This window comes from Musa acuminata, chromosome BXJ2-4 (assembly GCF_036884655.1).
Source record: "Musa acuminata AAA Group cultivar baxijiao chromosome BXJ2-4, Cavendish_Baxijiao_AAA, whole genome shotgun sequence".
Classification (NCBI taxonomy): domain Eukaryota; kingdom Viridiplantae; phylum Streptophyta; class Magnoliopsida; order Zingiberales; family Musaceae; genus Musa; species Musa acuminata.
The window spans coordinates 29,742,782-29,770,678 of record NC_088341.1 but is presented as its reverse complement, the minus strand read 5'-3'; the positions used below and the strand labels follow the sequence as shown (position 1 = coordinate 29,770,678).

Here is a 27,897-nt window from a genome sequence, read left to right as displayed (position 1 = left end):
TCGAACTTTGAAAGAGTCAAAGATCTAGTCAACTGCCCATGTTGGATATCATTTCTAGAGTGAGAGAATCTTCGAGACCTCTCAAACAAGCTCTTGGATGATAGACTACTCCATAACTTATCTTTACTCATGGGTAATATGGTGCTTTCAAGAGACAAGACTAGGTGAGCGATCATCAATGTCATGCAAACGACTAAAGAATCAGAGTTAGCAGAGGCCCTGCAACAAGCGGACGATGGTGACTATATCGAAAAGTTGCAATCTAATTGGCGGGAGATCATAAGGGAAATGCTTCTCAAGTCATAAGGTGTGCTGAAGCAATTGATCAGTAAAGGCAAGGCATTGCAATGACCTCGAGTCCAAGAAGAACTTGGTTGATAAAGCATCGAAGTGAAGACCATAAACATCAGAGGATGAAGCATGGTACTTTAGCGGTGCGTCTTCCGAGCGTTGACCAAACTTGTGCTCTAGAGGGGAGAGCACAATTCTAGCTGCAGATGGGGTGTGTATGATCTCGTTGGCACGACCAAAGTTATCACCTAAGCACACTACAAGGGTGAAACGGTCCGAGTAACACTTCCAATACCCTAGAAGTGCGACGATGAAGAGTGGGTGGAGTTGAGCAACTACCTTGGAGCAAAGAGTATAACTTGAGGGATTTGAGCGAATACAATAAAACCAACTCAATTCTCCTCACCACCTATGTACTGGAGCTCTACAATGGTTGGGAGTTCCTTCAAACAAAAGATGCAAGGGGCAAACATCATGGGAGAAGGCCATAGACTCTTCAAGTTCTGCAAGGCAAAGCTCTTATACGGTGACACCTCCAAGGGGGCTTAAATGCAAACATGAAGGCTCTTCTCTTGCCAACCAACAGACTTGAAGAGTGGAGTTGAGTAACTACCTTGGAGCAAAGAGTATAACTTGAGGAATTTGAGTGAATCCAATAAAAGCAACTCAATTCTCCTCACCACCTATGTACTGGTGCTCTACAATGATTGGGAGCTCCTTCAAACAAAAGATGCAAGGGGCAAACATCATGGGAGAAGGCCATAGACTCTTCAAGTTCTGCAAGGCAAAGCTCTTATACGGTGACACCTCCAAGGGGGCTTAAATGCAAACATGAAGGCTCTTCTCTTGCCAACCAACAGACTTGAAGAGTGGAGTTGAGTAACTACCTTGGAGCAAAGAGTATAACTTGAGGAATTTGAGTGAATCCAATAAAAGCAACTCAATTCTCCTCACCACCTATGTACTGGTGCTCTACAATGATTGGGAGCTCCTTCAAACGAAAGATGCAAGAGGCAAACATCATGGGAGAAGGCCATAGACACTTCAAGTTATGCAAGGCAAAGCTCAATGGCGAGTTGCAACAAAGTAGGTGGATCGAAATTGACGACTCAATAGAAGCTGAAAAATAAGTTGCAATTGAGGATGATCAATTTTCAGCGTATAAGGAGGCTTTGATGAGGGCGTTAAAAAAAAGGAATAAGTGAGTGAGAATGTTATGGAACAATGCAGTCAAGGTGTTTGTCACTTGTCCAAGATGGTTTTCGATTCCTGTTATTCATTGATTGTGGTGTTTTCAAGTGATTTATCATAGGCAGCATGTATTGGGCTAGATACACTGCTGTCAGCCTCATTTTTGTTTGTTGTTAGTGTTTTTGTTTTGTGTTTTCATCATATAAAACTCAGAAATGTTTCTGGTCATGCGACGTCACTTGAAAGGGGGAAAATAGCCCAAAATAGTCTCGTTCTTGTGTGCCACGGGTTGATTTCTAATTGATAGTCTTGCGATACAAAACGTTAAGTATCTCAGCCCTTTGGAATCCCTGGGTGGCACTAGAGTTGATAGGGTCTTGGGTATATGTTTAAGGGGTGATGTAATGTTTTTAGTGTGCCTGTTTTATGTTCGACAAGAGTGCTAGGTGAACATTAGGTCTGCATTTATCTTCAAAACCCCCTTTGTGTGCGCTTGTTCAACCCATCTTTGAGAGTCTTTTGTGTCTAATAAAAATTGGTTTCTTTGTGTTGCTTGTGATCCTAGTTATCTCGTCATTTTTGTAGCGACGATGACATATTATCTACACGTTCGTCTTTCTAATTTTTTTTTTTTTTGCTGTGTAAGTTATTTGTGAACTACACGAGGTTAAGGTCTAAGTTGACCCTTGCAAATGAGTATATCTTGAGTATCTTATGCTTTAGGCAATCTTATCTTAAGAGGTGACCGTATGGTCTTAAGTTTGGTATGGATTAATGTCAAGTTGGTTAACGATGGAGAATAGAAGAATCTACGAGAATGGTCATTGGTTTGAAGGGATAATACAAAGGACAATGGCTCCCGAGATGACAGATGAAGACAGGAGGTAGGAGGAAAACAAACACAACAATTGCTTGGCAATACGACAGATGAAGACAAGAAGGGGGGAAAGAAACAGAAAGAAAGACTAAATGATATAGGACCTCCGAGCCCACCAATCCAAGTGCATAGTATGCTATGATTCATCTTCAGCAATGGTACTTTAGTAGTGCAAGAGTGTTTTTTCCAACAATAGTTGCAGCAGAAGATTTACTTGCACAGACTATCGAAGCAGATAATCTTTATTCAGAGACGACAAGAGATTACCAGAAGACAGGTATGATAAATACTGATGTTTCCCTTTCTATATCTTCACTCCTTAGGATTATACGAGTATAAAAGAAGAAGGCTTCAAAGTTCTCTATGTGATGCTGTGGACCATGAAGGAACATGTACTCCTAGGTCGGAGTGGCCCACTTATTCCTGCGTGACATCGCGCATGCTGTGCCCTTCAGTATCCCGCTTGCTTGTAACCTTGCAGTCGTCTCACTCACAAAGCTATATGATCTCTTGTGCCTTCTGCAGGACATGTGATGAAAGATTCTGAATAGGAAAAGATTCACAGGAGAAGACAAAATGCAGTCTGATCTCATCAACCGTGGCACAAAAAACCCAAGAAGAGGTTCACTGGGCTCTCCCGTTGGTATGACTTTTGACTCAACTGTGACTATAATCTTACACAGTTTGACCCCATTTTTCTTTTTTCTTTGGTTTTTTTCTCCACTAACAGTAGGCTAGAAACACAAATACATGAAGTTTTCTCTTCTCTGTAAGAGGAAATAGTAATTCAAGACTTTTTCTGATGGCCCCTCAGCAGCCTGCAGATCGTCCTAACATCAGAGGCATCTGCTTTGTTGCTTTCTTTCTTTTCTCTTTTCTGGTACAACCTACTGTCTTCGGTCATCGAGCACCGCTAGGATAGAAGGTTTAGAGAGCAAGTGAGAGTAACAGTAGCACTTGAATATGCAAGCTTCTCGCGGGAAGCGCATGAACACCACGAGCACTTTCCCTGCTGCCCCTACACGTTAGTAAAAAGGATGCAGAGGTGGTCCTCAGACTTTCCCAAAGGTTGGGTGGGTCAATTAGCATCGAGGATTTCTAAGAGTGAACGAGTCACTGCACTGGAACAGAGGAGGGAATCAAATCAAATGCTCATATGTTCTAAATATTCAATGCACCAGGCCCTACTGTGACCAGATCAGATCGCAAGGCTAGGGGGCTTGTCGGCTGTGGAATGGTGCCAATTGTTTATGCTGTCTTCTGCCGTGCATGGTTCCCGACTGAACTCGTATTGGCAAAACACAGCTGTCTGATAGTATAATATTCGACCTGCTTTTGCCATCACGTCGCTGGTGGTACATTGCTTCTCGTTAAACTTTGTATTGCCGAAATACCACTCACTCTGACATGCCTGTCTTCGTCGTGTCATCCCGTGACAGTATTAATCGGCAACTCGCCGGAGGCTGTGGGTGGGGCATCTCCGTTCAAGTGGCAGATGGAACCCATCTGGATGAAGAGCGTATGTGTGTCTTGAGAGAGAGAGAGAGCTCCGGTCATCCATTGTGCTTTGTCTTTGTTGCCCGTCTCTGTTCCCGTTAGGTTTCTTTTTCTGTGTGCTCGCTCGCAAGCAATCATTCGTTGTCCGCATGGTCAACCTAACTTTTGCCTAGTGCTGCGTTGCCCCTCTTCTTCTTTATGAGAGAGACTCCACTGCGGTATTGATTAGGTTTCTTTCCATGGATCTGAAATGGGGGAGTCGCTTCGTTCCCAGCAGTCCACAATACTTCATTATAGTGAGTAAATGACTACATGAATACACCTTATCGATCGCACTTCTTAAACATATGCTTATTATGCTCACCAAAATATTTTTGTTTTCCTCCGAGGAAAACATTAAAGAAAAAATAGTACAGAATAGGGAAAAAATATGATTCATGTGATGAAAGCCCACAAATGTTGACAAAACAGATTTAAGGTGTGATAGCTGGTTGACCTCCAACTCAGGTTTCCCCATCAAACACCTAAAGCACTGGCCCAGCTGCTTCCTTCGCTATTGCAGCCTCTCCAACTTGTAGACGTGAAGGCCGGAGGAAAGGCAGGCTTGTCCAAGTACCATATCCTCCCTCCTCTTACCAAATGATAGCTTCTCTTCTGGAGCCATAAGCCTTTGCTTTTCTACCCACCCTGACATCTCCCCTTCCCCTACTTCCTCCAGATCCAACACCTGGGAGAAGCACCATGCACACCCCTCGCCGGAAATCCCCGCTCGGCCCGCCGCCGGAGTCGTCGGTCACGGTCGCAAAGCTCGCGGCATCCTACGTCAGAAAAGGCGGCAACCTCCCGATCTTCGTCGTCGTGGTGACGATCTCCGTCTTCGCCTTGGTCATGTACAGCGAGGACATCAAGGCCATCGCCGGCTACTCCTTGTCGCGGTACAAAACCCAGGATGACGCCCCCGACGCCTTCTCCGGCGTCAACCTTCGCCATCAGACGCAGCACGGTAGCAGCAATCGCTCGACGCCTGGTCAACAGCCTCAGACCAAGAACGAGAAGCCCGGGAAGGGGCCGGGGCCGCCGGCCGGCGCCGAGATGGCGGCCGTGAGCGTGCCGGACACGTGCGATCTGTCGCGTGGCGAGTGGGTGTTCGACGACGTCAATTATCCGCTCTACCGGGAGGATCAGTGCCAGTTCCTGTCGGAGCAGATGTCGTGCTTGCGGAACGGCCGCCGGGAGGTCATGTACCAGAAATGGCGGTGGCAGCCCAAGGGCTGCTCCTTGCCCAAGTCAGTACACCGAACACCGTCCATCTCGACTCGTATCAGCTTCTTGACATCATCTCTGTTTTGGTTAATTTGGGCTGATGGTAAGTTAGGATTCTCGATTCGCCAGATTTGATCCGAGGCTGCTGCTGGAAAGGCTGCGGGGGAAGCGGATGATGTTCGTGGGCGATTCGATGAACCGAAACCAGTGGGAGTCCCTGGTGTGCCTCCTGCAGACCGTGACACCGCCGGAGAAGAGGAGCCGTCGGGTCGACGGCTCCCGCAGCATCTTTACGGTAGAGGTACTACTACTACTACTACAATCCTTCCGCCGCATCCATCAAAGCTCAGCTCGCCCTACGGCTATCATGTTCTTGGCTGATCCGTCTCCCACTGTGAAAAACCCAAGGACTACGACGCGTCGATCGAGTTCTACTGGGCGCCGTTCCTGGTGGAGTCGAACTCCGACGACCCCAACATCCACACCATCGACGTGAGGATCATCAAGGCCGAATCGATCGAGAAGCATGCTGTGCAGTGGAAAGGGGCGGACGTGCTGGTGTTCAACACCTACATCTGGTGGATGAACAGTCGCAAGATAAAAGTGTTGTGAGTAACCAGCAGCAGTCGATCGGCCACACTTGCGGTCGCATTTAGCTTCATGTTCTTACATCCATCATCTGTCTTTGGGAGCAGGCGTCCGGGGGCCAAGAATTGGACACACACCGATGACGTCGAGCGATGGGACGCGTACGAGACGGTTTTGAGGACCTTGTCCAAATGGCTGGATCGAAATATGGACCCCAACCGGTCGTCGGTGTTCTTCATGAGCATGTCTCCTCTTCACATCAAGTAAGCAACTCCTTGCATTCTTCTTGTTCGAGCATCATCTTAGGATCTACTGAAACCATGCCATTTGCACTGCGTCCAGCACAAGGACGAGATCCTTCTCCCGTGACCCATTACCGTTTGAGACATCAAAATGTGAGGCACTCGTCCAGCCTAACCCCCTTGGAAACAGAGATGACATGTTGACCCCATCGAACATACCGCAAGGGAACGAGTTAAATATTTAGTACTAGCTAGATCTTGCAGCAGAGTTTTCCTCGTGTTTTTCCATGTAGCACCATTGGTAGGCTTCGATGATGGGGAATGTAGGAACACCGTGCGTTGATTCTGGTAGGAAGACAGTGGTGTCACTGTGCGTGACATTGGCGGTGGCGTTCGAGCGAAGTTTCCTCGAGAGCTTCCAAACCGAAACGTAATGTCAGCAAGCGGTGCCCACGGCCCACCGTGATGTCCGGCTGCCTAACCTCTCCGGACGACCTTCTCGACATAGGCCTTCCCCATAAAGAACACCAAAACAACAGTCTCGATGCAAACAAGATTGACTTGGCTTTGTCACCATGTTCACTAAATTCTCGGCTGCAAAGTCTCTAAACTTGGGTGTGACGAGGTGACTCAATTACCACCTTAAGCTACCTGTCTTCCGTTAGCAGCTGTCTCGATGCAGCTGTCCCATCTTTACCATTATTCGGTGACCATGCGACAGGGAGTTGATTCTTTTCTTGCAATGCATAGAGAAAGAAAGGGTTCTGTAGCTAATTGATTTGGAGTTGCTGATGCGTAGGAGCTCGGACTGGGGTAATCCGAACGGGATCAAGTGTGCGAAGGAGACGCTGCCGATAAAGAACATGACCGGAGTCTCCGTCGGCACCGACATGAACCTGTTCGCGTTGGCAAAGAAAGTGACGGGGTCGACGGCGCGGGTGCCGGTCACCTTCATCGACATCACGGCCATGTCGGAGTACCGCAAGGACGCCCATACCTCGGTGTACACGGTGCGGCAGGGGGCGCTGCTGACGCCGGAGCAGCAGGCGAAGCCGGCCGAGTTCGCCGACTGCATCCACTGGTGCCTGCCCGGCCTGCCCGACACGTGGAACCAGGTCCTCTTCACCCGCCTCCTCTCCGCCCGCCCGCGCCACTGACAATCGAGTCCTCCTCTTTCTCTCTATCATTTTGATTTCTTTTCCATCGCCGGAGAAAAAAAATCCAAAATTTTACTCGACGCGAAGCTCGACGACAAGATAAGATTCAACTGTTGTTGTTAGAAAAAGGGAAATATATCAGGGGAGAGAAATTAATTATCTCTTGTGTTGAGCTTATTTATGGGGCGCATTCGGTGAAAGTGGAGCGTCTTGTTCCGATGATGTGACTGAGCTCCGACCAACCTTCATCATTCAAGAAAAGAAACGAGGATGAGTTCCTTTTCTGTAGCGTTCGGTTCGACCTGCCTAATTTATTTCCATCACACCAATAAATAATGGAACGTGGACAGCAACGGTGAGACCCACCACACCACACCACACCGGACTTAGCGCGTCACATGCGTTCTGGACTCATGTAGCTAAAAGTTCCCTATTTCTCGTGCCGTATGACTTTTATAGACCGAGGCCGAGGTGGGACGCCGGCTGTTACCCTAATTTTGGATTCGATATGCTAAATGATCCTAATCGAACTGAATAGTTGTCACCGCATAAATTATCTGCTTGCTAATCTATCTAAGAATTATATATTATTTATGCAATTTGAGACGCAAAAACCCATTATCCGTAGCAATTTATGGCACCAACTTAGATTTATTACCCTCACTCAATAGTCTATGCAACGGGACTTTGAATGATGGCCGCGATTTGTTGTTATCCCTCCTCCATCATGATTCACGAGTGTGTTCTTAATTGACGTATTCCGCTTCATTAATTAGAATCCGATGAGCATTTACTCTTCTCCTTTCCCCCGCTCGAGCCTAAGTCGAGGGTAGCTGATCCCGACGAATTAGGCGGTATTGGATTCGGACGAATCCGATTCCTTCCTCGATGCCCTCCCTCTACCGGGCTTTTCCATGTCACGCGGGGCCCATATTTATACCAGATGGCCTGACACCGGCTTTTGATTGGACCCACCATGTCGGATGGTGCCGCTGGGGATGCCAAAGAGCCATCTCGTACGTATGTCGGAATCGTCCGTCGAGGCTCGTGAATTGTGTTTAATTTTGATCTCGACAAGCTTGTTACGACATGATGGTACGTACCAATACGATGAAAGCATCCCACATTTTGGGCACACGATGCTGGCGATGGCGATGATCGCCGCAACATATCGAATCGGGACCGCTCGCTCGTCCTTGTGGATTCGTGCAGTCGTCTCGATGGATCCAGAACGTCGCTTCCGGCCTAAGCGTTTCGTGTCGCTTCCCTGCCCCACTCGGTCGTCGTCTTACTCTTCGCCTTCGGGTTTTTATTTATTTACCATATTGCCCTCCCCTTAGACCCTCCTCCTCCTCGCTCGTGTCCCGTCTTCCCGATCCTTCAGATCGCAGGAAGGCGGTCTCGGCCGGAAGCCCCGACCCCATCGCCATGACTTCCGCCAACGCTCCCATCGCCATGCGGGAAGCTCTCACGGTGAGTGAACCGAGCAACACCTCTCTCGATTCCTCTTCGGCGTTATTCTTCTTCACTTGATTGTTGTCACTACCATTACACGGCTCGAGTTGGGGCTTCGCAACTTTCATGATATTAATTTGGTCTTGGGGATGGTATCGATGTCGAATTATGCTACCCATCGTGTGGGTTCGGTGAGGAGTTCTTGCTGTTGTCTCTGCGCGCTGATCTTGTTCTTTGAAGAGATAAAACGAGAAAGAGTTCGGAGTAATTTACTGCATCCGTTCAAACCGTTGGTTTTGACGAGTGTTTGTTTTGATGTTAGCTTCCCAGTCTCGGAATCAATCCTCAATTCATCACCTTTACGCATGTGACCATGGAATCGGACAAGTACATCTGCGTTAGGGAGACATCTCCGCAGAACAGCTTGGTAATCGTCGATATGAGCATGCCCATGCAGCCGTTGAGGAGGCCGATCACGGCAGACTCAGCTTTGATGAATCCCAACGCCAGGATTCTGGCTCTTAAAGGTTTTTTTCCTTTACCTTCCTGTTTATGATTTTACAATTCCTTGTTGTAGTTTCATTTTTATCTTTATTTCTGTTTTACCGTTTTTACTCCCATATTTTTTCTTTCCCGTTGCTTCAATGCGTTTCTCACCTTTAGCTGTATCTGTTCATTTTTTAGTGCTTTAATAAACATAAATCTTGTGCTTAATGCACATTGTATTAGATAATTAATGCCATCCTGACTAAAGGATTTACTTAGTTGTAGAATTGGTAAAAACTATTATTTTACACTGTTTCTTCTATGGATGTCTCTGTGCTACTGGATAACAAATGAGTTACAAGCATAACCAGTTGCTGTTCCGTTTGATGTGATATGATTTAATTATGTAAATGAAACCAAGAAACATCAAATTTTCATGAGTCAATTCATTGCAACACACAATTCAATAGAACAAAGAAAAACCATTTATTTTTGCTAATCTTAATTTAGAATTTTGGTATATCTGCAAGCATAAAAAAAAGATTAACACATCAAATTTGTACTAATCATACTCAATTCAAACTGGAAGCAGGTTCAATATACAAACAAAAAGAACTACAAACAAAGAAAAAAGCAAGTAAACCTATTCCAAGCACTCTCAATGTCCTCAACATTTTTGATCTATTGGAATCAAATACCCTTTTTGATATTGATAATGGGGAGATCCTCTTTTTTTTTTTTGCTGTTCTCTATTCTTTCTTCCTTCTGCTGCCATGTAGAACAGGATCTAGGAACTATTGGAATGGAGATATCCTAAGATAGTCAACTTTTTTTTTAATGTATATAGGTATTTGAGCAACACATATTATCCAAGCCACATTAAACCCACTTGATATAATTCGAGGTGGGTTGGGCTGCACGGTCATTTGCATGAGGCCTACAGTTAAAGGTGCTTTTGGTGGGCGTATCTATGTCGGACATGTGTTGAACGCAAATACGTCGTCGACACGGTCGAACACATATCTAGCTGTGCCTTTTTTATTTATTTTTATTTTTTGGACACGACATTGCTCTCGAGTGCTTCGTTGTGTGGTGTTCGCGTGCGATGCTGAGCTCACATGGCCCTCACGCAAGAGCCATTTGCCTTGTGGAGATAGGTTGTCGGCATGAAATCTTGTGATTCTTGGAGGATTTCTTGCCACAATTGCATGGCCCTCTATCGTCGATAGTTACTAACCGATTCATTTGCAAGGTGTGCAACAAGGGGTTCCAACGGGAGTAGAACCTATATTTGCATCGACAATGCCTCTTGCCCTAAGCCCACTTGTGTCCATGACCACTTGGATTCTAATGAGGTGTGCATTGTATTTTGATGTACCTTTACCCCGAGCCTAGTTTCATCCACTACAATCTATCACGCGCCCTCGGCGACGTCATGAGCAAAGCCATTGTCTCACCCCAAACCAGCATCGCGGGAATCCGATCTCATCGTGTCCACTCGGAAACTTGATTTGTCACATAATGTATGCATGTCATGTGTCAAGTTATCACTCGGGCGTGGCGTGATCACCCCTGTTGAAGGGGAGGCCGAGCGGAGAGCGATAGTAGAGGAGGGGGAGGAGGAGAAGCTCGAACGGCTCCCTCTTCCTTCTCGCTTTTGACACAAGTTAGCTATTGTCATCATTGTGGTTAGGAAATGGAATCTACATCTTTTAATTGGGGTTTCATGCTTATTTGTTTGCTTAGTATACTTTCTTCACTCTGCTGCCATAAAAGGTCTTCTTTTGATGATATATGTGATGATCCTTACATTTATGATATTTGATGAGACAATATTGACTATATTCTTTATTTCACTAGATCTATTTATGATATGCTTCGATTTTATGACACAAATTAATCAAGTCTTCATTTAGTATATGACATGTACAATAATATGATTGAGAATGTGAAAGAAAAAAAATATAGACATGAAGGAACAAAATCAGATAAATCTTCATCCTTTTTTGATGTAATTTTCCAAATTCTTACTAATTTTTGGACAAAGAATAATACTCCACCTTATTGATTGAATTATTCATTAAAACCTAAGTGTCTACTATTTTTTTTAGTGATATTTTTCACATAATTAGGTATATTTATAAAATTATATATTTTTATTTGTTATTTCGGATATTATTATCACGACCCGAGCCTGATGGGCAATTAGCCTATCATATCTAAAAAAAATCAAATATGATGCTAGTTCTTTGCTAAAAATGTTATGTACTGATGTTTTATCTTTGTATACATAGTTCGCATTATCGGTCTCTACTAGTGTACCGATCAGCTGTTGGTATGGTATGTACCAAGCTATACTAAGTTGTACCAACACATTGTCACGAACAGTCGTCACGCACCCACAACAACTCCGTTCAACGAACCGTTCTGTCACGGACTTAACTGGTTTTGCCTAAGTCGTGCGGCACCCTTGCGTGCCCGTCCGCAAAGGTTGGCCTCCCCGAAGCCTCCCATTGTCCCTTAGGACCACCAAAAGAGAGAACGAGTTAGAGAGAACGCCTCAATCGGGATCCACAAGCAAACATCTCCGAAAAACACTTCATAGACAATGCAAATTACCAACAGACTTTACAAGCTCTGAACAGTTGCACAACAAAGGGTAGAATGGTCCATTACAGACCGAAAATCTCTCACACGTGTCCACATGACACAACCTTTATTTACAAGCCTAAAGAGGCCACCAACCCAACTAAAATGGGACTATTATACCTTCGACCGCCCCTCTACATGCTGTACAAGGCATGAACATGCCAAAAGACACGGACATACATAAGCATTACATCAAACATCCCGTTTCGAAGTTTGTCCGTGACATTCTCCCCCACTTATTCCTTCGACGTCCTCGTTGAAGCCTTTGTCGACACTGCAACTCCTCGCCTTTGCTGAGTCTTCAATCTTCTGCTCCAGCTACAATGCGCCTCTTGGCTCCTAGCTGCTCTCCGCTGTTGTTTTTGAGTAGTCGAACCTTTGATCCGCCATGCTGCTTCAACTCACCAATGACTTTGACTCTGGTGTGGGGTTGGCTGAGTTGTGTTGATCCTTGTTGATTCCTGAGGATCCGCCAGATGAAGGAAAAGACCATCCTTACTACGCCAGTCTCTCAAATTCCTCATGCTGCTTGAACTGGGTGGATGCTTGTTGGAGCTTTAACGAGCATCGTCTCGCAAACTTCTGAAGTTTTGGGTCCTTCCTCCACAAAATTTGCTCATTGACTCTTCTTTCACTTAGTTGTCACATCCAAGTAGGTTCGCATCACTTCCGCTTTCGATTGGCATTTCGTTGGGAAATGAAGCGGACAATCTACTCTCAATAGCACTGATCACCGTTGGTGAGGATTTGACAACTATTATCTTCCATTATCTTCGAAGGGTCTTTGAACTTGTGCAGAGCTCCTCTGCTGGATAGATAAGAGAATTGGGGTACTCGGTTTCGCCCATTCTCTTAAGAGTTGAGAAGGCAAAGGTTACTTGACTTCGCCCGCCTCCTCGAGGTTGTACTCCATGCATCGAGCTGGTTACTGGCCTTCGCTTGCTCTTTGCTCACACTTCTGAAGCACTTGAAGTGTTTGCACTCCTTGCGTTGAGTTAGTTACTGTGATTCACCTTCTCAATGCCATCGAACTTCTGGAATGCAGGAAGTTTTCACCCCAACTTGGAGTAATTCTCTCATAGGTTTGGTCGCCTCTGGGATTGTACCGTCTTCTCCATCAACCTTGCCGCCTACTCCACTGAGTAGCAAAGGTACAACATCACGTACTGCCTGCTTCGTTCCTTGGTTATGCACTCTTGCATGACCCGAAGTCCTTCACTTTCGGCTATCTTGATGAGAAGCTTATTGACACCGGTCTTACGAAGTTCCTCGGCCTCTACCCTTCAGCCTTGTCTCGGTACTTGGAGATTGCCTCTGCATACTCCACCTCCTCGGCCCCTTTCACGACCAAGCGCTCTCCCTCCATGAGAGCAAGGGATCAATGACTTTCACGGAAGTCCCGCTTCTGCGGTACCATGGCGCTGCCATGCCCATGGCACTACTATCCGTCGCCTCGCATCTGCATCCCTTTTCTTCATGATCAGTAGATATGTCTCCGTGACACTCCTCTGAGTCCACCTCTATTCTAACTGATGCTTGATTTTGGGTAGCTAAGTCCCTCTGGACTCGTCGTCGCTTCCTCGCCCCTTTCGACCCCCTGCTTCAACACCTCTGTGTTCTCCAAGCAGTCTGTTTGGTTGATGGAAAGACAGACTGCAACTCCCATGCATGGCCTCTGCCATCACGTTATAGGGTTTGCACCGATTCTGTTCTCCTTAGCTTCCTTGGTAGCAACGTTCGCTTACTCGACCTTGTCCTCTGACTTGCCGGGCTCCCTTAAACGAATATGAGCTCTGGAGCAGTCCAACTCTCCAGCTGCTTCGATCATACCTCTGCATGATCAAGTCCCTCCCATGGAACTCACTGGTACTTGCATTCGAACTTTTCCCTTGGTGGAACACAGCCCCCATATGCTTATGACCAAGGCTTTCATCCGATGCAAAATTCGATGCACGCACGGAAGACCCGCCTCTGCGGTACCATGGCCTTCATTCCTTGAATCCATAGCCCTTCTTGCCGTCGTGTTGTTCACCGAAGTGGAGCTTTCAGTAGCTCCCGATCATACCTCCGTATGATCTAGTCCCTCACAGGACTATGTCTTGTGTATCGCATTGCCACGAACTGTTCCACCACGATTCGTTGCACCATGTCGCCTCCTGGTGACATCTCCATTGCATTCTGATCCTTGTGGAATAAACACGAATTGTGAACCCTCCATATGTGTGGCCTCTGCCAATACATCACAGGGTCTCTTCCACCTTCGATTTTGTTCGCTCCTTTGGCAATCGACCTTCATCCACCCACTCTTGGGTCACACCTAGATGAAGCACCGCTCTAGGACAGTCCGTCGCCTAGTAGCTCCCGAAGTCCACCGACTTCACTGTAATTTGTGCACCATTGTCTGGATCCTGGGCCTCTGCCCCTACCAGCACAATCTCCGCTGCGCACCGCTTCCTTTATAGCAACTTGAATGACAACACTGTGGCATATTCTTCAAGAGTACCCGCCTCTGCATCCTCTTGCCCTGTGCTAAGGCCTTCTGAACCCAACTTCGTCTCCGTAAATTGAGTCGCCTTAGTTCTTCCATCAAATGCTTTCCTGAGATAAGGTGTATGTGCCCAGAAGCTCCCTTCATCTTCAACACCATGCAAGATGAGTCCGCTCCGTCAGAATGAAGGACCCATGGAACAACATGATCCTACTCTTGCCTCTCCAAGAGTTCATGTCCTTGACCTCTGTCTAAGGAAAGCACTGTGCCTCTGCTCCATGTTCCAACTTCTATGTTGGCTCCCTTCATGTGGCTTGAGTACTTCGCCAAGTTACACCCAAGTTGCTCCGCTCCTTGTTTTCACATTGAGTCGGTGGTGGCCCTCGCGCCCACCATTCCACGGGTCAGCCCTCCCTTGAGTTCGATCTCCACATCGACTCCAAGTATGCCTTCATTTAAGTTGCTTTGGGTCGCTCCCCCACTTGATCTCGCAATGCATCCACCAATGCATTCTCTCAAGCGAGATCATGCGACGACTCCTCGCCGCTTGCTCAGTCCATCGAGCTTCGTGGAGTTGTTGTTTGTTGAGGTACTCCTCCTCAACATGTGAGGTCCGTCTCACATGATTCTCCCTCTAGAGAGCCGGGACTTATCCCTCCTGGATAACTGTCCCATTGGAGCAACATCTCTCTTCGTTTCGGAGACCACCATCCCTTTGGACTACTCCGATCTGCTGAACAAACTGTGCATTGTTCTGCCTCCTGCAAACGCACTTGCTAGATTGCGACTCCCCGTCAATACAGCCCCTGCTGCACCCCTCAAGGCCTAGCAACATGCTGAACTCGTTGCACACTTCAGCCTCCTACGGAAGTATCCTTCACATGCCGAAGAGAAAGTTTCAATGCTCCATGGCGCCGAGTTTCGGTCGCCTTGGGATGGCCACGAACATTCTATCGTCCGCATACAAGCCCATGCATGAGTACCGAATTCTTTGAGTTAGCAATTCCCCTCACCTCTGTGAGCTTTGTATAACTCTTTCAATCGCTGAGCAACTCATTCCACCTTGGATGGTCTCATCCTTTACCAAGCGCCTCGCTTGCCTTGAGCACCATTAAGTATAGTTGTCAACGTTGAGCCGTAGCTCAAACTCAGCCATCCCAACCTTTGTGCGCTCCACATTCTTCCAAGCTTGCCTGTTCTCGTGGTGCCTCTTGCGCGAAGGGTTGGCCATTCCTCTGAATGCCAATCTCAGATGCCCGCTTCTCCGAGCGACTCCTTTTCCCTACATCTCCATGCCCGTTTTCCCCCAAACGGTCGCGCGTGTGCTGATTGCCCTCAACGCAGCCCCGCTAGGTCCCCCACGTTTGCATGCTAAGTGTTTCTATGAGTGCTTGTCCCGCTCTGATACCATCTGTCACGGACTTAGCTGGTTTTGCCTAAGTCGTGCGGCACCCTTGCGTGTCCGTCCGCAAAGGTCAGCCTCCCCGAAGCCTCCCATTGTCCCTTAGGACCACCAAAAGAGAGAACGGGTTAGAGAGAACGCCTCAATCGGGATCCACAAGCAAACATCTCCGAAAAACACTTCATAGACAATGCAAATTACCAACAGACTTTATAAGCTCTGAACAGTTGCACAACAAAGGGTAGAATGGTCCATTACAGACCGAAAATCTCTCACACGTGTCCACATGACACAACCTTTATTTACAAGCCTAAAGAGTCCACCAACCCAACTAAAATGAGACTATTATGCCTTCGCCCGCCCCTCTACATGCTGTACAAGGCATGAACATGCCAAAAGACACGGACATACATAAGCATTACATCAAACATCCTGTTTCGAAGTTTGTCCGTGACAGTTCGTCGCTCTCATCTACATGTACAGTTGCTTGGCAGCATGTTTTGGCTGGTTTTAAGTCCTTTTGCTTGTAAAAATGTAAGTTCGAATAAGTTGCAGCGCTATAGTGCGACCGCTCACCGAACCGAGCAAAACAGCTCTGTTTTCGCGTGCCACGGGCTGTTTTCTATAGCCCGCTGCTGCACGCGAAACATCAGCCATCTCAACACCCTGGAACCACTCGGGTGGCACCATGGGGGATGGGGCTTCGGTATAGTGTCAGGCGTTGAACAATCTTTCGTAAGTTCGCACGTTACCTTGACGGGAACTTGTTGTCGCGCCCGTCACCCGGTGAGCTGCTGTTTGTGGACTTGCAGCTATTCGTTCAACCCTCTAAAGTCCTTGTTTTCCTCCTCTCCCTCTTTTCTCTTGTGCACGCAAGGTGCTCACTGAATTGCTTGTAAAGCTTCCCCTTTTCGCGAGACGTCGGGACTTGTCCGTTGCTCGTTCTTCAAACTAATCAACTTTCTCTTTTACAGGTCCTTCGGGACCTGTGAGAGGTTGCAAGTGGGCTGATCTTTGCGGATGCAAATCGCAAGGGCGAAGCGCGACTTAGGTAACGCAAGCTAAGTTCACGTCTTTACCGTGCATCGCGACTTAGGCAACGCAAGCTAAGTTCGCGTCTTTGCCGCAAGGGTGCCTCACGACTTAGACAATTCCAGCTAAGTCCGTGACATTGTGGTATCAAAGCGGGCAAGCACATCGAGCGAGCAGCGAAAGAACTTCGCAACTTCGCTATGACAAAGCATCGTGGCGAATCAAGCAAGACGGGGCAAGCCGGACCCTTGCCCCAAGCAGCCGCAGGTGGGCTGCAAGTGCACACTCGCTCTCATGCTGTTGGAGTCGCTCAGGAGGAGCGCGACGGTGAACATGATGAGCGAGAAGTCGGCTGCTCTCTGCGAGTGGAGGAGGCACAATTTGGAGCGCCAACTGGGAAAAAGAGTCATAAAGAGAGACTCACAACGACGGAAACCCGCTTGGATGTTCTTGAAGCGAGCTTGGAGGAACTCTACCATGGCCAACGAAGGCTTGTTGGGGTAGAAAGTGCGTAAGAAGAAGCGGAGTCCAGGATCGACAAGGTTGAGGCCCTTGTCGACCGATTATCAGATGACACCAAAGACTCCGTGCAACACCTGCAGGAAGTTGTAGCGGAACTCACTTTAAGGGTGACCATGCTCATAAGAGCACTAAATGCGGGAGGAAGCAAAACCCGCGTTGCGCCGTCACAAAACTTGAGGGCACCCGAGCCTCATGGTTATGGAGGGGCCAGAGATGCCATCTTCAGAGGAAACAAAGTCGGTGAGCCTTTCTGCGACAACAATTGCCCTGATCACATCGGCGACATTCCTTCGATGTAGTTCTTGTTGAGCCCTTGGCTTCAAACCATCGAGGAAGCTGAACAGTTTGTCCTTCTCGGACATGTCCTGTACGTCCAGCATTAACGCAGAAAATTGCTTCACGTAGTCTCGGATGAAAGTATTTTGGCGGAGTTGTCTCAACTTCCTTCTTACGACGAACTATGTATTCTCCGGTAGTAATTGAGTTCTCAACTCCCGCTTCAGGTCCTCCCACGTGTCAACTTGACACCGACCTTATTAGATCTCCTCCCAACGGGTTCGCCACCAAAGTTTTGTATCTCCGTTCAGATACATTATTGCTATAGAGACTTTGGTTTTTTCGGAATCAGGCCTCGTAGCTCGAAAGTATTGTTCCATGTCGAACAGGAAATTCTCAAGAAAAAGGAAATAATCTTCAAGCAATCGCCCTCCAAAATATTCTCGAGGGAAGGAGCTCGGGGGCGAACAAAGGAAGAAGAGTTCCCACAAAGGGCCAAGCCCGAAAGGCAAGACCCCAAAACCTGGCGGATGCTTCTTGTGTGGAGGGCCGCACATGGTGAGGGAGTGGCCATAAAAGCAGGCACTCAATGCTTTAACAGCTTCCATCCATATCCTCCTCCCCCGGATCGGACAAGGGCAAGGCTGTCGCTCTTAGTTCGAGTAGTTCTGAATCCAGCGGCGATGATGAGGAGTCGCAAGAACCCCGGATGGGAGCAATGTGTTTGTTGAACACCATACGAGGTCAAGTGGGGGAGAACACGAAGACAAGGCTACAAAAAGCAGGAAGTGGTGAGCTGATGTACGTAGACATCAAGCTCAATGGCCAAACAACCCGTGTAATGGTGGACACGGGCACTACCCATAACTTTATTACTGATCGAGAAGCAAAGCGACGGGCTGATCTTGGAGAAGAGCTTAAGTCGAATGAAGGCGGTGAACTCGAAGGCCAAGCAAATCTCCGGGTTGGCAAAGGGAGTTCCCATCAAGATCGGAACATGGAGCGAGAGCACAAACATGATGGCGATGCCATTGGATGACTTCCAAGTGATTCTTTGAATGAAATTTATGCACGCAGCGAAGTTAGTGCCAATGCCGTTCCTTAACTCCCTATATGTGATGGGAGGTGACGACCCCTGTGTGGTTCCCGTCTCTCGGAGAGGAGCCAGGGAACCCCAACATATATCGGCATTACAACTGAAGAAAGGGGTGCGAAAAGGTGAATTAACATTCGTGGCTACTATGAAGCTAGAACTACTCGACGAGAAGGCCATTCATGAACCTGTTGTGGTGGCGAACGTCCTGAAAGAGTTCACTAACGTTATGCCACCCGAGTTGTCGAAGACTTTTCTGCCACGCAGAGGTGTGGATCACAACATCGAGCTGGAGCCGGGAGTGAAGCCTCCAGTGAGACCACCCTACCGCATGCCCCCGCCAGAGTTGGCAGAACTCAGAAAGCAGTTAGGTGAACTACTAAGCGGTGGTCTCATCCGCAGTTCTACAGCACCATTCGGAGCTCCAGTTCTCTTCCAGAAGAAACAAGATGGGAGCCTCCGACTATGCGTTGATTACCGAGCCCTCAACAAAGTGACGGTAAAGAACAAGTATCCCATCTTGCTCATCGTGGACTTGTTCGACCAGTTGGGGAAAGCCAAGTATTTCTCAAAACTTGACCATCGGTCGGGGTATTGGCAGGTGCGCATTGCTGAAGGCGACGAAGCGAAGACTACCTGCGTGACTAGGTATGGAGCGTTTGAGTTCTTGGTGATGCCTTTCGGCTTAACCAACGCTCTGGCCACGTTCTGCACTATCATGAACCTGCTATTCAAGGAGTATTTGGATAAGTTCATGATCGTCTACTTAGACGATATCGTCGTCTACAGTCAAACGCTCGAGGAGTATGTCAAGCACCTTCGGACAATCTTCAAGGTTCTCAGGGAGAACACTTTGTTCTTGAAAAGGGAGAAATGCTACTTTGCTCAAACGGAGATCTTATTTTTGGGGCATCGAATTGGTGATGGCTCCATTTAGATGGACAAATCGAAGGTGCAAGCGGTTGCGGAATGGCGAACTCCAAAGAAGGTGCCAGAGTTGAGATCCTTCCTTGGCTTCGTCAACTACTATCGACGCCTCATAGCGGGATATTCGAAGCGTGCAACTCCACTAACGGAGTTGCTGAAGAAGGAGCAGCCTTAGAGGTGGTCTGATAAATGTGAAATTGCATTCCAAGATCTGAAAGCTGCCGTGTTGGAAGAACCAGTGCTCAAATTGCTAGACTATGGGGATCCCTTCGAAGTCCATACAAATTCTTCAGACTTCGTTATTGGGGGAGTACTCATGCAGGAAGGTCATTCGATGGCTTACGAGAGCTGCAAACTCAACTAGACCGAGCGACGGTATCCGGTGCACGAGAAGGAGATGACAGTGGTGATCCACTGTCTACGAGTTTGGCGACACTACCTTCTTGGATCGCGATTTGTACTAAGGACATACAACATCGCTTTGAGCTATTTCCAAACTCAGAAGAAACTCTCCCCAAAGCAGGCATGATGGCAGGACTTCCTGGCTGAGTTTGATATGGCAATGGAGTATAAGCCCGGAAAGGCGAATTTCGTGGCCGATGCATTGAGTCGGAAAGTGGAGCGTGTGAATGCCGTACAATTAGAGGGCAGAGGCCAAGCAAGTCAGTTGCACTCCAACTTCCTTTCCAGGATCAGGGATGGACTGTACAGTGATCCCCAAGCAGAAGCCCTGATACAGCTCATTAAAGAAGGCAAGACACGACGGTTTTGGGTCCAGGAGGGACTCGTTTACACCAAAGGGAATAGGGTCTATGTTCCTCGAGTGGACAATTTGAGACGTGAACTCTTAAGAGAGTGTCACAATTCCCTTTGAGTTGGACACCCAGGCATTCATAGAACCTTGGCTCTCGTGGAGAGGGCCTTCTATTGGCCGAAGATGGGGACTGATGTGGAGAAATATGTTCAAACGTGCCTCACTTGCCAACAAGACAAGGTGGAGCAACGGAAGCCGATGGGACTTTTGGAGCCATTGCCCGTACCAGAAAGGCCATGGGAGAGTATTTCCTTGGACTTCATATCAAGCTTGCTCGCAGTAGGGAGACTCGGATCGATACTTGTGGTGGTCGATCGATTTTCTAAGTATGCAACTTTCATTGCTGCTCCCTTACACTATTCAGCAGAGGAGGCGGCCAAGCTGATGATGTAGGATGTGGTGAAGTATTGGGGAGTCTCGCACAATATCATTAGTGATCGAGACGCTCGGTTCCTGGGATGATTCTGGACCGAGCTATTCAAATTGTTGGGGTCAAAGTTATACTTCTCCACAAGCCTCCACCCCCAGACGGATGGCCAGACTGAAAGGATAAACTCGCTCATAGAGCAATATTTTCGGCACTACGTGAGTGCCAACCAACGAGATTGGGTGAAGTTGTTGGACAATGCCCAATTCTCCTACAACTTGCAGCGGAGCTCTGCGTCCAACAAGAGCCCCTTCGAGATCATTACAAGGCAACAACCGTCAACTCCTCACACCATGGTAATTGGGTATACTAGGAGTAGTCCGTTAGCCTACCACTTTACAAGGGAGTGGCACCGAAATGCAGATATTGCGTGGGCTTACTTGGAGAAGGCGGTAAAAAGAATGAAGAAGTGGGCAGACTTGGGAAAGCGACCACAAGAGTTCAAGATCGGCGATTTGGTGTTGGTCAAGCTCTAACCAGCATCACTCCAATTCTTTAGGAACAAAGTACATAAAGGATTGGTGCGCAAGTACGAAGGGCCCTTCCCAATTATCAGCAGGGTGGGCAACGTCTCCTACAAGTTGCAGCCAGGGTCTGCCGTACCGAGCCGTACCGCCCGGTACGGGCGGTACGTACCGGTCCGACAGGTTTTCGGTACGCGGACCGACTGTTACCGTTCCGAGGTACTGTAGCACTGTAGTAGTGCTACAGTACTCGGTACACCCATGTGTACCGCTCGGTATACCGTACCGTACCGGTACCGAGCCCAGGTCGAAATACCGGTACGGTACGGTATTGCGAACCTTGGTTGCAGCTGCCGGCGTGGTTCAAAATTCACAATGTTCTTCACGCCAGCAACTTGAAAGCCTATCACTCGGATCCGCATGATGCTTCCCGAAGTGTTCTAACTCGGCTACCCCCCACCACAGCCTCCTACGAGAAGCGAGTTGAAACCATTTTAGTGGATCGCAAGATAAAGCTACCCACTGAAGCTGAGTAGACCGAGTACTTGGTGAAGTGGCGAAAGCTTCCCCGAACTGAAGTCAGTTGGAAGCTTGAAGACGCCCTACGACATGAAGAAGCAATCATCAACAACTATCAACAAGCGTCGACGAGGGCGTCGACAGTTTGAGTGGGGGAGAATGTCTCGAACGGTCATCGCGCACCCGCAACAACTCCGTTCAACGAACTATTCGTTGCTCTCATCTACATGTACAGCGACTTGGCAGCATGTTTTGGCTTGGTTTTAAGTCCTTTTGCTTGTAAAAATGTAAGTGTGAACAAGTTGCAGCGCTACAGTGCGATCGCTCACCGAACCGAGCAAAACAGCTCCGCTTTCGCGTGCCATGGGCTGTTTTCTGTAGCCCACTGCTGCACGCGAAATGTCAGCCATCTCAGCACCCTGGAACCACCTGGGTGGCACCATGGGGGATGGGGCTTCGGTATAGTGTCGGGCATTAAACAATCTTTCGTAAGTTCGCACGTTACCTTGATGGGAACTTGTTGTCGCGCCCGGCACCCGGTGAGCAGTTGTTTGTGGACTTGCAATTGTTCGTTCAACCCTCTAAAGTCATTGTTTTCCTCCTCTCCCTCTTTTCTCTTGTGCACGCAAGGTGCTCGCTGAATTGCTTGTAAAGCTTCCCCTTTTCGCGAGACGTCGGAACTTGTCCATCGCTCGTTCTTCGAACTAATCAACTTTCTCTTTTACAGGTCCTTCGGGACCTACGAGAGGTTGCAAGTGGGCTGATCTTTGCGGACACAAATCGCAAGGGCGAAGCACGACTTAGGCAACGCAAGCTAAGTTCGCGTCTTTGCCGCAAGAGTGTCTCACGACTTAGGCAATTCCAGCGAAGTCCATGACAACATGGTACACTAGGTTATACTGATGTACCGCCCATACCGGTCTTTTATCGGACCAATACATATTACCCGTATCGAGCGGTACGCTTCGGTATGTCAAACCTTGTTAATATATGACTTCTTTGTTTTTGATCATAAGCTTCTTCCATAGTTTGTCCCAACACAGGGAAATTCTTTTTTGAAGTGCACAAACATGACTATAATGATGCTGAATTTTTATTTTCATGTGTCTGCAATGCAATGGGTGAAGTTTTCATTTAAAGTAGAAATGGAGGAAAGAAAAAAGAAACAAGAATAAGGAGAGTGTAAACAACCTAAATATGTTTCTTGACTTCTTGAGGCTCTTTGACCTTGTCACAACATGTAATGTATATAAAATCATATCTATATTTATTTATAAATGTGGTATCTTTTCATATATTGTTTCTTTGGAATGCTCATCAGCATATCTTTATGGTATATCTGTTATTTTGCAGTCAACTTCTTGATTATTGACTGTTCAAAGCAGGTTACAGAAGCAGAATGTTTATGCTGCTATATTTATTGTAAAGTATTAGGTAGATGCTTGTAACATTTGCCACTAGAATTTTTACAACTAGAAATATACCTTCTGGGATTTTCTTTAATGGAGAGCTTTTGTGAAATGAAACATTACTTACTTTGGGGGTTGTTAGAGGAGGTTCTTTGAAATTTCTTTTGTCGTACTATTGTTATGTTTGAACTGGTATTATTTAGTCTATTGTCTTTGGGGATATGCAGCACAAATACAGGGAACCATGCAGGATCATCTACAGATTTTCAATATTGAACAGAAGACTAAAATAAAATCTCATCAGATGCCTGAGCAGGTAAAATTAGAATGAATTTAAATGCTTCCATTGCCCCAATTTTCATTTGTTATTTCCTTTGGTCTGTAATCTTTGAAGAGCTGAATTCTTTATTTAATTTGGAACATGTGCAGGTTGTCTTTTGGAAGTGGATTAACCCAAAAATGTTGGGGCTAGTTACACAAGCTTCAGTCTATCACTGGTCAATTGAAGGTAAACCTCATCTGCGAAATGAATCATTCCAAGTTTGAATCAAATTAGTTAACCATTATTGTCATGCTGTGAATTTTGAAATCTGTGTTGTTTTCCCTCAAATCCAGGTGACAGTGAGCCTGTTAAGGTGTTTGATAGGGCAGCTAACTTAACAAACAATCAAATCATCAACTATCGGTGCGATCCCTCAGAAAAATGGCTTGTTCTCATTGGAATTGCACCTGGAGCTCCTGAGGTCTGCTGACTTACCATCTGGTTGCACTGAATTTAATTTATAAAATATTATTTTGGTCAAATAACTTCTTTGCATATTGTTATGCAATTTTGCTGTTGATTGTAATACTTCATCAGTTCATCTTGAGCTTTGTTGACATTTCTTTATTTTTTGTTTGCATAAGTATGTCATGTTGGATATAGAACTTTGGGTTTATGAAATGCAATGTCTTCCTCTGATTTTTGTTAAAAGCATTAGTTTTTTGAAACTGCAACCACAAAGCTGAACAATCAGTAATTTTATTTTGCTACATCCTCAACTACACAGATAAGTAACCTCTAATGGCAGGTAAAGATTAATAAATCCAAATCAATAACAGATATAGAATGATGGATTTGAATTAGAATTGGCTTTGGGATGAATGTGGTTCCTTTACTTGTTATTTCTCAATTCTTCTAGCCTCTTGGAACAAACTTGAGCTTCAACCAATTCACTGATTTGTTTAACTGCTAGCTATATTTTAGATTTTATGGAAATCCATCTCTTGCCCCTTGATTTCCTGTTAGGAACTGGGTTTCTACCTTTGGAGGATTGATGTTTGGTTGATCAGTCATAGGATCTCACCATATCTTCCATAAGCCTTCTCATTTTATATGGCTGACACCATACGAGTGAGGAAAGGCTTGAATGATGCTGACAAGTGACAAATAAAAGAGTATTCGAAGAAGAATGATATCTTTGTGAACTAGATGGCTAGAGTTTGAGTCACGAAAATAGCCTCTCTCTATACAAGGATAAGGATGCATACCTTCTAAGATATTGCATTGGTAGGAGCCTTGTGTTCTAGGCTACTCTTCTACTACAAAGAAAAAAAAGAATGCTAATTATATATCCAAACAATCTTTGAGGAGTTGACATATTTGAAAAAAGCAGACTCCACTCAACTGAGCACATCATTTTGTTTCTTAGACTGAATAAGTGCAAGAAGTAATTAAATGATCTAAATGTTGGCTACAAATGAATGTGTCCAGAGTAAGGTTTAAATTACTTGTAACTAACTATTTCTTACTGCACCTGTTGGCCCACTAAAGATTGACTGGTATGTCATCCGTATCTGTAAGTACAGCACTTCAGTATATGACAATTCTCCATTATACTGGTGCTCAATTAGACCATGTACAAAGTGTTTTCTAAGACATGGTGAATAGCGGTAAGGTGTGATTAAAAATTAGAATGCTATTGGCATAAGACTTGATGTAGTATCGCTTAGTTCCACAAGTCCATGGAGTATCACTTGGTATGAAGCCTAAAAAGATAAAAAAAGGTGCGACCATGCAGGAGGCAGGGGCCCCATATGTAGATCTTATTTATAATGGAAGTTTTAACTAGACATGTAAATTAGTCTCATAACCAACATGCAGAATAGAAGATTGATATTGAGTTGGAAATACTAAATAACTTGAGCGAGAGTTAACATGATATTAGGACTCCTTATGGTGGAGAATACTAGAAAGAAGGCTCTTCTTACTAGAGAATACTAGAGGTTGTATGTGACTATGTGTTGCATTAGCTTGTCGATAAAGTTGTTTGTGTTGCATTACTAGAGAATATGCTAGATGCAGGTTTTCTGGGCAAGCTTGATGGTGAAATGGAACTTTCATTTGTTGACTAAAAGGATGGAAAATTTTGATGTTAGTATATTGGGGAGTTCTAAGAAAGACTTGTACCTGGATTGATTTCTTCATTATTTTGTTTACATCTTCTTGTTTCTAGCAATTGAACTGCATGGTTGAGGTGGGGTATAGACAAGCAACAGGTCAGCTAAAAAATTACATGTCATTCAATTTGTGACCATCTTTTAATATGCTCATGGCAGTCTTCTTAGTATCTTCTTGCTTGACTTCAGAAAGCTAGCCTTCCATGTTGTTGTTGTTCATCAATCATAAAATCTTTATCAGACTTCGGTTGCCTTTTGTTGCATTTATGCTGTTTTCACTTCATCAGTTCATCTCTTCATTTAGGAATACCCTGTTTCTTCCAACTTTGACATCCAGTTTTTTTTGTTTTATGTGCCGTAGTTACTCTTCTAAGTGAACTAACTTCATATCCCATGCCATACATTTGGTGCTGCAGAGACCCCAACTGGTGAAAGGAAATATGCAGCTTTTTTCAGTGGAACAGCAGCGCAGTCAGGCACTTGAAGCACATGCTGCATCTTTTGCAACATTTAAGGTCTTTAATTTGATTCTTTTTTTTTAATATTCTCCTTTGGTTGATGTGCTTGCTTGTTTCATTTTATGTTTTCCTTTTGTATTATTTTTGAACTTATATTGTAAACAGGTTGTTGGAAAAGAAAACCCCTCCACTCTCATTTGTTTTGCCTCAAAGACCACTAACGCTGGACAGATTACCTCTAAGTTGCATGTGATTGAACTGGGAGCCCAACCAGGTTGTATAAAATTCTGAATATGCTTGTCCTCTGAATTTGGAAATTGCTATTTGAAAATTTTGAATAATGCAGTTTTTTTAATTTTCCCTTGTGAAGCTATATGTTTGATTGCGAAGAATCTTGTAAAATCTATAGAAGATATTGCAGATGGCAATCATTTTCATATAGCCTTGGATTTTCTACTATGATTATGCTACTAGTATTAGAAACATGTTTTTCATTTCTACATTCCTAAAAAGAAATTGGAGAAGGTAAAGCACTTTCTGTTGGAATCAAATGGAGTCTTTCAAAAAATTAGTTAACTTTGTTCTTGTTCACCTGGTGTTTGCGGGAATTAAGAAGTAATGTTTCCCTAATATTTGGAAGGTTGTCACTGTAGAAAACAGTTTTCAGTGGAGCAAATATCAGAAAGTCCTTTTTCCCTGATGGGACATCTTTTCTCCAAGTGCTCTCTATAAAAGCTATAGTTACCTCCTTGCTTTCGCCCTCCTTTCTTGGTGTTTCTTCAGTCACCAAGTAACTTCTTTGGTGCAAATTCATGAACTTAGTCTAAATGTACCAACTGGTTTTTTCTGAAGGTTTTTTGTTTTCCTTCTTTTTACTAGTTTTAACCTATGTTCTGAAGCATAAGTTCCTTTTTCAGGTAAACCAGGCTTCACCAAGAAACAGGCAGATTTATTTTTTCCACCAGATTTTGCTGATGATTTCCCAGTGGCAATGCAGGTAATGAATATAATCTCTATTCTTGTAGTCTCCAGTAGATGTTGTTGATTTGGTATTAACATATATACATTTTTTTTTTCCAGATCTCACATAAGTATAGTTTGATATATGTGATCACGAAGCTTGGTCTGTTATTTGTATATGATCTTGAAACAGCAACAGCAGTGTACAGAAATAGAATTAGTCCAGATCCTATATTCTTGACCGCGGAGGCTTCAACAATTGGTGGATTTTATGCTATTAATAGGAGAGGACAGGTTTTATTGGCTGCTGTTAATGAAGCAACCATTGTGCCGTTTGTCAGCAGTCAAGTAAGCACATCAGTATTTATTAGTTGGACCATTCAATCTTATGGCAGATGTTGAAATATTTTTTAGTATGTCGTGCTTGTTGCAGTTGAATAATCTGGAGCTTGCTGTTAGCCTTGCTAAAAGAGGAAATCTTCCAGGGGCAGAAAATTTGGTAAATCACAAGTTCCAGTTTTTTCCATGTAATTTCTTTATAATGTAAAAATTCACTTGTTACATATGTGCATATATCAGGGAGCTAATCTTTTTCGTCGGGGAATAGGCTTCCATGAGAATATGGGAGTAGGAAGGATAACAAAAATTGTAAAGAAAGAAAAATTAACCGTGGCTCTTGGTTTTATAAGTTCACTTATTTATAGGAGTTATGGGAAAAAGAGTAGATCTTGTCACCCTATAAAATTTGCAAAAAGAAACCTGTCCTATTCTTTAAATACGAATCTTATTAGTAAAATAACTTGTCTAACTTATGCTATCCTCATATAGGGAATCGAGGACACTAATTGAACTCAAAATCTCACCTCTAGAGACTCCCCTAAAATTGTTACCAATAAATAGAAGATCAATGTTTGAAACGGGTGGCCCAGTCTACAAGCTAACTGGTACGTGGACCAGGCCGTTTCGGGGTA

The 27,897-nt window shown here is 45.4% G+C and overlaps 2 protein-coding genes across 2 annotated transcripts in view; both read left to right on the top strand.

The window, feature by feature from the left end:
- Positions 1 to 4,353: 4,353 nt before the first annotated feature.
- Positions 4,354 to 7,265, top strand: LOC103982033 (protein trichome birefringence-like 28). Its single transcript, XM_009398824.3, has 5 exons — positions 4,354 to 5,142; positions 5,249 to 5,420; positions 5,528 to 5,727; positions 5,815 to 5,970; positions 6,749 to 7,265. The coding sequence occupies exons 1-5, from the start codon at positions 4,598 to 4,600 to the stop codon at positions 7,104 to 7,106; spliced, it is 1,431 nt and encodes a 476-aa protein (XP_009397099.2). The 5' UTR covers positions 4,354 to 4,597; the 3' UTR covers positions 7,107 to 7,265.
- Positions 7,266 to 8,422: 1,157 nt separating this feature from the next.
- LOC135610229 (clathrin heavy chain 1-like) overlaps positions 8,423 to 27,897 on the top strand; it is a 28,282-nt gene continuing 8,807 nt past the window's right edge. The window contains exons 1-10 of the mRNA XM_065104475.1: positions 8,423 to 8,579; positions 8,884 to 9,088; positions 23,297 to 23,385; positions 23,499 to 23,577; positions 23,685 to 23,812; positions 25,925 to 26,023; positions 26,132 to 26,240; positions 26,884 to 26,963; positions 27,047 to 27,274; positions 27,360 to 27,425. Coding sequence (XP_064960547.1) covers positions 8,535 to 8,579; positions 8,884 to 9,088; positions 23,297 to 23,385; positions 23,499 to 23,577; positions 23,685 to 23,812; positions 25,925 to 26,023; positions 26,132 to 26,240; positions 26,884 to 26,963; positions 27,047 to 27,274; positions 27,360 to 27,425 — 1,128 coding nt within the window. The 5' untranslated portion in view covers positions 8,423 to 8,534. The remainder of the gene's footprint in view (positions 8,580 to 8,883; positions 9,089 to 23,296; positions 23,386 to 23,498; positions 23,578 to 23,684; positions 23,813 to 25,924; positions 26,024 to 26,131; positions 26,241 to 26,883; positions 26,964 to 27,046; positions 27,275 to 27,359; positions 27,426 to 27,897) is intronic.

What these genes read in the sequence shown, in the direction of transcription:
- LOC103982033 (XM_009398824.3), top strand. Translation starts at nt 4,598, where the DNA reads ATGCACACCCCTCGCCGGAAATCCCCGCTCGGCCCGCCGCCGGAGTCG. An exon ending in GCAGCATCTTTACGGTAGAG is followed by an intron (nt 5,421 to 5,527) that starts GTACTACTACTA and finishes GAAAAACCCAAG; the next exon opens with GACTACGACGCGTCGATCGA. An exon ending in ATGTCTCCTCTTCACATCAA is followed by an intron (nt 5,971 to 6,748) that starts GTAAGCAACTCC and finishes GCTGATGCGTAG; the next exon opens with GAGCTCGGACTGGGGTAATC.